Below are 11,660 nucleotides of genomic sequence, written 5' to 3' on the forward strand. Positions count from 1 at the left end.
CTTACCTGCTAGGGAACTAGCTAGCTAGTTAGCATCAATGGTTAAAGCCAAACTGTGGCAGGGTTTTAAATTTCTGGACAGGAAAAGCCCACTAGAACATCTGAACTTGATTTGAATTGTGGCAGGTGACCGCTAATTCTGATTTGCAGCGATCTTAAATGTGATTGGTCGACTTTTAAGAGCCTCTATATGTGATTTTGTCGTGGGTTGTCAATCCACTTCTTTTCACACGACATACGGTTGACCTTGCTCACTCCACATTCCAACAGCACGACAAAATGGCCGACTCATGACAAACAAGGTTTTTTTTCGAGGAACAAGCAAACAAAATGGTCGCCAATTGACACAGATGCAAACAATAGAATTGGATTTATTTGGATCATCTTGAGCGATTCGTCACATGAAATTCACAAAGTCACGCTGGCAAGTCGTTAGCTTGTGAGATGGGCAATTAGCGTGGTCGCCGACGTCACGGTTGTGTGCTGCGTGTAAACAACACACAACCACGTTGTGGTTGGCGCAAGTGTGAGCGAATGAGACGAGCGCGGTGGCGCCCCCTGCGGGCAGGAAGCTCCGTTTGGTGGTGGTGGTCGCCTCCTCAACGCGGCGTTTCGTAATCGGGTAAGGACTTACAGCGGGCGCACACAGGCGGCCATTGTTACGCTCTCGTCTTCATCAAATCTGCTGGCGGCCAGCCGGCGTGCGTGTGTGTGTGTGTGTGTGCGCGCGTGCGTGTAGCTGATGAGATGGTGCAGATAGACATGGCCGAGGACAAAAGAGTCATTCTTTTCCAGTGGTGAGCAGCGTGAGGGCCTTCTGGAGGTTGTGAACGGCCGTGGGCACGTCCTCGTACTGGAGGGCGCTGCCGGCGTACTTGCAGTACTTCTGGGCCTTGGTGAAGTCTTCGGCCGAAAGTTGGACGTCACCTGCGGGGGAGGGGGGAGGGGGGGTTGCGACACAGGTATGGGCTCATTGAGATCGGGGCTCGCCAAATGTTTGGGGGGGGGGGGGGCGTTTTGTTTTGTTTTTCCCCCCGTGGTCGCTAATGTCGTCATGACGGGCCGGCATTTCGTGTTGAGGTCTGATTACGTCACTTTTGCAGGGACCAGACATTGACTGCTGGCAATTCATTAAAAATAAAAAATAAAAGTTTGAGTTTGACAAATCTCAACTTTTCGGACTGTCTCTAAGGCGCCTTAAGGTCATTTGGACTCAATAAAAATGGAAAGAGAATTTACCATGTGCATCCTAAAATGACACCGGAATTTAAAAGTTTTATTTGGAACGGAGGAAGAGAAAGTCATCTTTCTCAAAAAATCTTAGATATGAAAAGTTCAAGTTTGAAGAGGAAGGAGAAAAAATACATTAGAAAAGAATTAGGGACGGTCGATACTATTTTTCAGTAACTCGAGTCGTCACCGATACCATGTCCTGATAAAATCTTGATAAAACAAACAACGACAGATCGTTTTAAAGGCCTATATATATCACAGTATAGCATTTTTTCCCGAAAAAAAAATTGCATTGGATGTTCGATTTATGTGATGACACGTCACTATCATATCAAAAGTATTTGATTTTTTATATCTATTGTCATCAATTGCAGTGAATCCTCACATATTTGGGTTTGGCATTCGCAAATTTGAATAGTGGCCGATTCTCGTCCATTTACTGCGTTTGTGCTCAGACCAAACAATAAAATGATTACTTTGGCACTATCTTGTGGAATTTGTGTTACTGTTATTGGCTAGCGTGCTAGCTAATACTATTGATGAGACACATGAGAAGGTGATTTGCTTGTGGTTAATAACTGAATTGATTGATTACGTAATGTGTTGATGATTTTTGAAGTATTTTGCTGCCATCTTGTGGCCAGTTTGAGAACCCCTACTTCCAATGGCGTGTGTGCGCGCTGACCTTTTTGTTGGCTGTTCAGAAGTTCGGGGTCGACAGCGACCGCGGTCCTCGGCATCGGCACCGGCACCGGCTTGACGGCATCTGTCGGGTCACATGGCACGCATGACGATCCGATGCTTCGCTGATCATGCCAGTCGGTTACCGTGGAGACGGACGGGCTAGCTACCTGCAGGCGTGTTGGCGGGGGCGTGCGCTCCAGGGGGGATGTGGACATTGCTGAAGTTGGACGGGGGTCCCGACGGGCCCGTGTCGGGGGCCCCCGTGAAGCCGATGTTCGGGGCTGTGGCCCCGCCCACGCTCGGTTCCTGAGAGGAAGCTCCACCCACTCCCCAGAAGGAGCCGCCATGCGGGATTATGTGGCCTGAGAAACCTTCATCGCCATCTTGGAAAGGAAGGTACAACAAAAACATGGATTAGATTTGTATAAATATTGCCTAGTGAAAAAATATATGTAAATTAATTAATTAATACATATTAAAATGATAATAATATAAATAAAAAAATACAATAATAAATAAAAATAAATAATACAAATTATAATACTATAAAATATAAATAATAAATTAAATAATTAAATTTAAATAAATATTGTCTAACAACTTTCAGCCATTTCTTGAACGGGACAAACAAACAGTCAAAGACAAAATGAGAGCTTGGGAGCTCGGAATCAGATATTTTTTTGTATCGAAATTTGTTCGAGGTAACAACGTAAACAACACATCCTGAGAGAACTTCAAACGGGGGGGTGGGCAAGCACAAGCCCAAGGCGTGAATTGAGATGAACGCAAATATATGAGGACGAAGATGCTGGATTCGGTCCAATCATGGCATGTGCGTGTGCAGACGGTCTTTATGTGTGACAGTTGTTTGCCGTGCGGTCCCATGAGGTCTCAAAGCAAAAGCTTCCAGATGTTGCTGATGGGCAAGACGGACGCTCCGGCACACACTTACCGCTATCTGACAAAATGGAGTGCAGCCCTCACACCTTTTTCTCATTATTTGATTCTATCGTTTCATGGCACAGCAACTGAAGAAATGCCACTGTTACAATCGAGTCCGTATACAGCTTGTATAACAGTGCACAAGACAATCTGGCCTCACACAATAACTCAAAACGTGGCCATTCATGTGTAGTGAGTACACCCCGCAGTAAAAAGAAAGTGCTTTATCTCGGTCTCGTCAGACCACAGGACCTGGCTCCAGAATTCCATGTCTTTAGCTCTAACAGTATGCGGCTCACTTTCAGAATGTTGGCAATCTTTGGATAACCTCAGACGGCTTTATGTTGCGCAATAATTCATTTTTTTCAGATCCTTCGAGTGTTCTTTGCCATGAGGTGCCATGTTGAACTTCCAGCGACAAGTATTAGAAGAATAACACCAGTTTTAGCCCCAAGAGTCTTTACTGTCAAAAGAGCTGTTTTAGGGCAAATATTTAATCAAAAAGTTGTCTTGAGCCACAAAACATTTGAACATTGCGATGAATGAAACGTTAATGTTTGTCTAATGTACTGAGGGGCCAAGAGCTCACTGGAGCTGCACCACAACGCAGCATCCAATACTTTGAGATTCATTTTCTTCAACAATACATCTTCAATTTTGGATTTTTGTTTGTAATTTGTCATACATTTTTTGACTTTTCAGCCTTTTTGCTATCAATTTTGTGCCATTTTTGGTAATTTTATGGTCATTTTCAAAATGTCTTCTTTTATGGCCAGTTTTCTTTTCTGCCTTTTTTGTGCAATTCTCTGACATTTTTGACAATTTCACATGCATTTTTGCAAATTTTCTGCTTTTCCTTTTTGGACATTTTATGGTCACTTTTAGGATATTTTTAGTTTTTTTTTTAAAGTTTTTTTTTTTAAATCTACCTTTCACCTTTCTTTTTCTGACAACTTTTTTCAAATGTTTAATTACTCATTTTATTGAATCATTAATTCATTTGAAAAATACAGTATTTTATCTAAAAAATATATTAATTTCTACATTCCACATGAAAAAAAAAAAAAGATCTACGGGGAGCCACAAAAGAGGGACTAAAGTGCCAAATGTGGCTCCGGAGCCACAGGTTGCAGACCCCTGCCCTTGACTAATGAGTCACGTTACGACAGGAAAGGGAAACGGCTAATTGGGCCCAATTTGGATTAAAAAAATTTTGGGGGGGAAAAGTGAGGAATATATTCACTTTTGTAAGATACTGAATGTCCTGCACAATATGACATTCGATCCCGTCACGCACCACCACGTGCATTCTAACCATTGTTCAATTCTTTCCCATAATGCTCCAGGGCGCGCACACACACACACACACACACACACACACACGCTGTGCTGTTGTTGTTGTTCATGTGACACGGCTGGTTAGTCTTAGCAGCGTGTTTCGCTGGACTCATCAATCAGAAGATGAATGAGCACACGTCGCTCCACAGCTAATTAGCGGATTTTTCCCCCCTGGAGTCAGGAAGCTTGGTCTCCATTCCCCCCCCCGTGCGAGAAACTGAGAGAGCGCGCGTGTGATATCAGCGTGCCGCACCTGCTTCCTGGTCCATGTTCATGCCGATGGGTCCCGCCTCGGGCGTCTCGCCGTTCTTCAGACAGTTGTGGATGTACGTGGCCTTCCAGCGGGCGTACTTCCTGTGCTGGACGTTCTGTGTATAACATAATCCCCCGCCCCCCCAAAAAAAAGGGTTGATTTACTTTGGGAGGTTGCTCTGGGCTCTTTTGTTATCATTTCTATTATCCTCCTCCTCAACGTGTCATCAATTTTCCTCCCCGTGGTCGTGTCGCGGTGCGCTTATGACCTACTGAAAGTTTCCTATTACGGGCTCAAATTTGAAATCAGCAGTAACCTTCTATAAATTCACAGTCAAGTGTTTGCTCGTGCTCGCATAATATCAGGTAAAAAGAAGGTCAGGTACGCGTGTGGCGAGTCCATTATAACATAGTTGCGGTGCCGCCAGAAGATAAGCGGCGGTTGATGTGTGTGTGTGTGTGTGTGTGTGTGTGTGTGTGTGTGTGTGTGTGTGTTTTTTTTTTAAGGTTGAGCCGCGTAACAATGGCGACTTGCTAGTGCCGAGGTGTGTTGTGAACTTTGGTTGTGTTTGTTTAACTCGGCCGTTATGGGAATAATCGCTGAAACAACGCGCAGCTTTTCCTGCGCGCCGCCGCGAGAAAAGAGCAGAGGTGACTTCACAATCTTCGACACGCGATACACAATGCGGTGCCGTGAATAATAAAGAAAAGGCGCTTCTTGCCCGGCCCGAGACCTCACTCACCTCGTCTGACAGCTCTCCAAAGACAGACAAGACGTCCAGCAGCAGACTGGCCGTGTAGAAGGATTTGATCATGTTTCTGTGCAGAGGAGCATTTGGTGATGTCATAGCTAACCGTGCTCAAAATTCACAATTGAGTGGACCAGAAATTGCGCAACGGTGCAGTCAGGAGCAGCTCGGCTCTTGTATTGCAACTGCGCACCACCACAATAAATAGTTATGTTTTATTTCTTTATTGTAAGAGTCTGTTTTCATTTATTTCTATATTGCGTTATTTTGTTTTGTTTTTATTAATTCATTTTTCCTTTCAGACATGTCGCACCCAAAAAGAAAAATGGCTGCCGGGACAAAGCCGAGGCTTATTAATACCCCCGTCCCCAGAATACATTTAAGACGCATTAATGATCAATTATTTATATCATTTTCAGTGCTGTTAACGTTAAAGCGGTAACTAATTTATTAATCGCAAAAAATGATCGCATTAATCATGTATTAATGCAGATTAATCCCATGATTAATTTTGACCGCAGAGGATCCTTTAGCTGACAGCGGTTGGCTACGTTAAAGGTCGCACAGGTTGCGTTTAAGGAATAAGCATAAATACATGCATTAAAGTAAAGCATTTAATAAATGTTTGCGTATGACATTCTGAATATTTGTTCATGTCTTTTTTTTTTATGTAAGTAATTAACTGATTAGAAAAAGAGGAGGATGAGCGTGTGCCGTGGATACATTTTTTGAAGACATCCTCATAACATTAAATGTCGATAAAAAATTAACACATAAAAAGGTGCTCTTCAAATTTGGGGGGCAAAATTTTTTGACAAAAAAGCCCTTTTAATTAAGTGATTAATTGTTATTAATCAAAATTGTAAGTTGTGATTAATATAGTTTCAAAAATGTAATTGTTTGAGAGTTCTAATTATTTTGAACCACACATAAAAAATAATAATAATAATTTTGTTTTGGAAATGGAACAGATTATTCACACTTCCATTCATTTCAATGGGAAACATTACCTCGATTTCTGAATGTTTTGAGTTACAAACGGGGTCATGGAACAAAATGAGTTCATGACTCACGGAAGGAAACCCCGCCCACAATGGAAGAGGGGGTTACTCCAGAGCATAGGTGTCAAACTCCGGTCCTCGAGGGCCCGAAGTCCTGCAGGTTTTGGAGGTTTCCCTCTTCCTACACAAGCTGATTCCAATCAGCAGGATCGTTATCAGGCTTATGGAGCTTGCTGATGAGCCGATCGTATATCAGCTGTGTTGGAGAAGGGAAACCTCCAAAACCTGCAGGACCGGAGTTTGACACCTGTGCTCTAGAGTCCCCTTATTGATTGGTATTTTTTTCCCGTCATCCTGATTCCTCTTAGGCCTGGTTCAATTTTTTTTGCAAACATGTGGAAAAGACATGATGAGATGTGCGATCAAAATTCAGCGAGAGCAAGCCAAGAGCATCCCCAGGGGGGCGCCGCCGAGTTCAAAGAAACGTTGCACACCATCAATACGTCGTCGCGCGGAAAACAGCGAGCTGGCTGCCTGCTAAGGGAAATATTTTCTCACAAATATGGCGAAAAGTTTTGCTCGTCTTGTCTTTGTGTTATTTAGCAAAAAACGAAATTGGTAGCACCGCTAGCTAACGTAGCGTGCCATCTATGTCAGCGTCATCCCAGCTGGGGTTTTTTGGCTGTCGGTGGAAGAATGCTGGGAATGTGAAGTCGGGATCCAAACATCAAACTTACTTGTGGAATCGGCCCGCCCTGTCCTCGTTGTCGGCGTAGAGGAACATCTTGAGGGCGTAGTTTTCAATGTGGGCGTTGCCCACCACCTCCTGAGTGATGGAGTCGTTTTCGCTCAGCTCCATCTTCATCTGCCGCAACACATCATGGCGGCGAAGGTCACACAAACACGATCATCATACAAGTGACATTTTAACAAGCATGTTGACGTCCCGCCTCCCAGCCAGCGACAGGAAGCGCGTTTAACATGTAACACGTCCGCACGCCTCAAGTTTCCTCTTAAGCAAACTTTGCGCCGGCCAGAAGCAGGTGGACCACAACGGGCCTGAATACAGCCACTGTTCTTTCACCTGTGTGTGTGTGTGTGCGTGTGCGCATGGAAAGAGGAGCATAAAGGAAAGAGTGTGTCTCAGGTTTCAGCTTGTTAAGCTTGAATGGATTCCAAAGAAGCGCCGCACAAGGTTCAAATGGCAACAACAAATGATTTCTTCACATCAGAAGATTTCGCATGCGCATTCTCGGCTCTTTTATTGCCACTTCACTCCAAGGGAGTTCGAGAGTCGCCCCTGCGGCTTTTCGGACCGTCTGTCACAGATGCAGCAGAATTAACAGCGGGGCAGAGAAGGTCCCTAATTGAGCTGTAGTTATAGTTGTCGAGAGAATATACGCCTGTGAGGATTGTTTTCTGCTCTGCGTGTTTGTGTGGCTGCGCTTTGAAGGCTCAAAGTTACCCCAACGTCGGTGCTATTTGCATTATTAGCCTTTGTAAAATGTTAGGCATTCTACGTATGTTAGTAATAAGCTGCCAGACTTTAATTAAAAAAGAAAAAGATGAATCGATTCAAATGGGTTTTCCTTCTCATAGTCATAAAACAATGAATCTATCTTTTTAATACAGTTTCCCCCCCATAAATTTCGTGTGCAATTAATTTGGCTTTTCGTTAAAGGCCTAAATGGGTTTTTTTTTTTGTATCTTGCTGTTTTCTTGAAATGTACTGAATTTATAGGTGTCAAAATGAGTATGTTAATTTATAGTTCCTTAAATGGCATGAATTTTTTAAATGCCTGATCAATGACCGCCCCTTACTTGGAAAGTCTGTACTGGGGGAATTCCAGTCACAACGCAGCAGACACGTCCACTTCAAAATGTAGCAGTAATAAATGTAATATATTTGTGGAGACTGGGGTCAAGCTGTATTTTACAACGTTAAAAATGTGCAGAATTTAGAAGTTACTTCATGTTAAAAATTAGATCGCTCTTAATATGAAAAAAAATGCACCGAGGTGTCACCAATGTTTTAGAAATGTAATTATGCCATCTAGTGGCAGAAGAATGACCTCAACACAAATCAATATCACACTCGTTTTTTTTTTTTTACAATACAGTACATTGTTTTAATTTTAACTCAGTTTTATGAAGTATAACGAAATAAATTGCTAGATCAATGACTAAACGATGAAGCCACATTTTTCTTAGTTTAAATTTTTTCACTTTTATGTTAACAAGTGTATGAAAACTTAAAATTTATTTTATTGTGCATTTTATTGTACATTTGAAACAGATAAAAAATTTGCGATTAATCGTGAGTTAATTATTGTAGTCATGCGATTAATTCTGATAATTTTTTTAAATCGCCTTTATGAAAGACCAGACTTATTGCACTTTCATACAATTTAGAATCATTTTAATTTATTTTACAATTATTTATTCATCTGCTTGGCTGTGTCATAGATTTATTTTGAATTTATTTAAATTATTATTTTTTGTTTTAATCAGAGTTCATGATTAATGTAACTGCTCAGGGTTACATTCTTAATGTAAATATTCATATTTTGACTAATGCCCCAAGTTACAGCAAGAAGTTTCCACTAAGTGCATTGTGCAGCATTGGTTCTTCTGAGAAGGCCTTCCATGAGGTACTGCGAGAAATTTTGAACTGAATCGAAAATCAAGCAAAATGAATCACGAATAGAATCGAGTTTTGAAATCGGAATCCATAGCCGGCCCTTATTTGTTAAGAACATCACCATCACGTGCGAGGACCAAGCTGGCCCTCGCTGTCATTCGGCGAGCATGTTGATTGACAGATGACAACGCCACCATTGGCGTACCCTCACGTTTCGCACCTTTGGCCACCGCAACGCTTTTCCCTCTGTCGGCACGCAAGATAAAATTAATGAGGGTCGCGTCTTCAGCCACAAGCAAACCGCCTTTCGAAACACACACAAGTGCTAATTAACTGCACTTTCACACTTCCAACGTCCGCATGTCAACACGTTTCGCATACACGTATGGCAACACAACTTGGACACACACACACAGCTGATGTTCATTACTGTCAAACACACTCAGGAAACATTTCCCAGCAGGACACACACATCCGCTGCTTTCAAGTGAGTCCTCGAGCTGTAAGTGTGTGTGTGTGTGTGTTGAGGAAAGTGCTTAGCTTCATCTTGTCAAGTCGTCTTATCAACATTGGGAACATTTGTCGACTTCCAATGCATTAATTACCACGCTTAGAAATGTTTGTTTTTTTTACACTTCCGCACATTCGAGAGTGTACTGTCTTCTTTCCTTTTGATTTTAATACTGTTTTGATTTGTTACGTACACTTCAGTTAAAGTGAGCGTACACGAGCCGCCTCCGATGACATCACACTATGACCTCATACTACGCGTTGCAGGCGATTCGTTTGATTGTGACCCCCGCTGGGCTCCGCCCCCTTCCTGTCCTAACGAGCCCATAAAATCTTCGCTCTTCATTAAGACGCGCTCGTCTCGGACCGACATCCACTTCAAACGCTTCCTGCTGTTTCCTCAGCGTCGTTGTGTCCTCGCTGACGCTTTACACAGGAAAACTCAAAATGAAACATCCTTTGTGGATTTGTTTTCAAAATGCCTGCTACTTTTATTTAAAAAAAAAAACGGAATGATACACCCATGTAAAATGTGAAATGATAACACACGTGAGCCTTAATTGACAAACTAGGAGATAAAAGGTACACAAGAGTGTTATTTTGTGAAAGGGTTGAAAGGGACTGACCGACTCGAGCTGATCCATGAGCTTGACGAGGAACTTGCGGCACTCTGGAGTTTTGTTGTCCAGCTTCATTCCCGTCTGCATGGCGTACAGGCGGCCTGCCGGGAGAACAAACAGAAATGCGCTTGGGTTCGACACGCATCAAGGCTCAAATGACGGCAGGGCCAAAATGAGGCGCCGCTTGAGATACAAAGCCACAACAAAAATTCGCAGCAGTGGAAGGACCCTGTCAGCTGGTGGCGCTCATGTGCCAATTAGCTACTTTGCCAAACGTCAACAGAAGGAAGGAAGGACAAAACATTAGGTACACGGTGTCTTGCGCTAGAGTTTTGCGCGTTTGTAGGTTTTGTGTTGAGCAATTGTTCTTATTATGGTGTTTCTATGCAGGAAATGTGTTTGAATTTTGGGGGCTGCAACGGATTGATTTCATTGCCATTCATTTCCGTGGGGATTCTAATAGATTGGTTAATAATTTGTCAAAAAATAAAATAAAAACACCTGCGTGTGTGGACAGACCAATAGTACAGATTAGTGAAAAAACATTACACTTAGCAAATTCTGACATAGGAGGTTTCGGCCATTACCATCAAGCTAACAAACAATAAAAGTAATAAAGCAAAGCCCTGTGGTTGTTTTCACTTTGTTTTCTGTTTAGTCTTTTGAGTAAACCTCAGCTGGAAGTGGCATTTAACAGCTTAGCCTAACGATGGCTCAAGTGGGTTCCAATAAGTGATAGAAAAGAATTTGCCTGTTCCAGCAAGCTGGAGCACATTCCTCCCTGCTGACGTCATCAGCGTGACGACGCACTCGTCCATCCGGTTTGTTCAGTCAAGGCAGTTTTATATACATAGCGCATTTCAAAATATAACTAGTCAGGTGTCTCAAATGACCACTGGATGAAAACTAGTCAATTATATTACGAGTGTTTCCCATCTTGTTCGGTGACATTTTGTAGGATCTCGACCGGGCTTCGTCAGATCACATGACACCCGTCACGCTTCAAATTTCATACGATGAAGCAGGGCTGTTTGTCTTCTTTTTTTATCTGTGATTGCCTGGCAACCAGTTCAGGGTGTATCTCGCCTCACGCCCAAAGTTAGCCGGAATAATGTCAAGCGACCCCAGTGAGAGTATACGCGGTACCGAGAAGGAGACGATGATGAAGCGTCCAAAGTGTTGACGTCATATGCTAACATTAGCATGGTGGCTAACATAAAGCGAGCGATGCTGTGAAGGTGTTTCGCCAAAGAAAAGTTAGCGCTTAAGCTAAGCTAGTCTCACCCGCCGCACACTCACAGTAGTAAGCCACCACAGGGTCGCGTTTCTCGTGTTCTTGCGCGGTACGCATGTGGTGCTGGACTGCTTTGAGCTGGGCCGGTACCGCCATGGCATCCACAAGCTTCCCACGGAGCACAAAGAAAAACACACGGCGAACTTGTTCCTAGTCCCTTTCTTGTTGTTGTTGTAGTTGGACCGCAACTGCTCGCTTCACTTCCGCCTTTCTGTCCAATAAGTAGCGGCTTGACGTCACCCACTCTTCTTCTTCGTTGGTGCAGCCCAGTTCATTGTTGCAACCAAATTAAAGTTTAAAGTCTTCCAACCTACCAAATGGTAGCTAGATGTGTATTTTATATATATATATATATATATATATATATATATATATATATATATATATATATATATAT

At 42.8% G+C, this 11,660-nt stretch overlaps 1 protein-coding gene across 2 annotated transcripts; it reads right to left on the reverse strand.

Annotated features, from left to right (window-relative positions):
- Window positions 1-634: 634 nt before the first annotated feature.
- Window positions 635-11,489, reverse strand: vta1 (vesicle (multivesicular body) trafficking 1). 2 transcript variants are annotated; one of them, XM_086060980.1, is made up of 8 exons: window positions 11,269-11,489; window positions 9,976-10,070; window positions 6,936-7,063; window positions 5,192-5,267; window positions 4,450-4,564; window positions 2,084-2,299; window positions 1,918-1,998; window positions 635-926 (listed from the first exon to the last, which is right to left on the reverse strand). In XM_086060980.1, exons 1-8 carry the CDS (start codon window positions 11,357-11,359, stop codon window positions 781-783), a joined length of 948 nt encoding a protein of 315 aa, XP_085917106.1. In that variant the 5' UTR covers window positions 11,360-11,489; the 3' UTR covers window positions 635-780. The 2 variants fall into 2 exon arrangements, with proteins under 2 accessions (XP_085917106.1, XP_085917105.1); XM_086060979.1 differs by having other exon boundaries at window positions 11,254-11,489.
- Window positions 11,490-11,660: the final 171 nt, after the last annotated feature.

The sequence above is a fragment of the Leptonotus elevatus genome, chromosome 18 (assembly GCF_054856555.1).
Source record: "Leptonotus elevatus isolate MCC_2025b chromosome 18, RoL_Lele_1.0, whole genome shotgun sequence".
Taxonomy (NCBI): domain Eukaryota; kingdom Metazoa; phylum Chordata; class Actinopteri; order Syngnathiformes; family Syngnathidae; genus Leptonotus; species Leptonotus elevatus.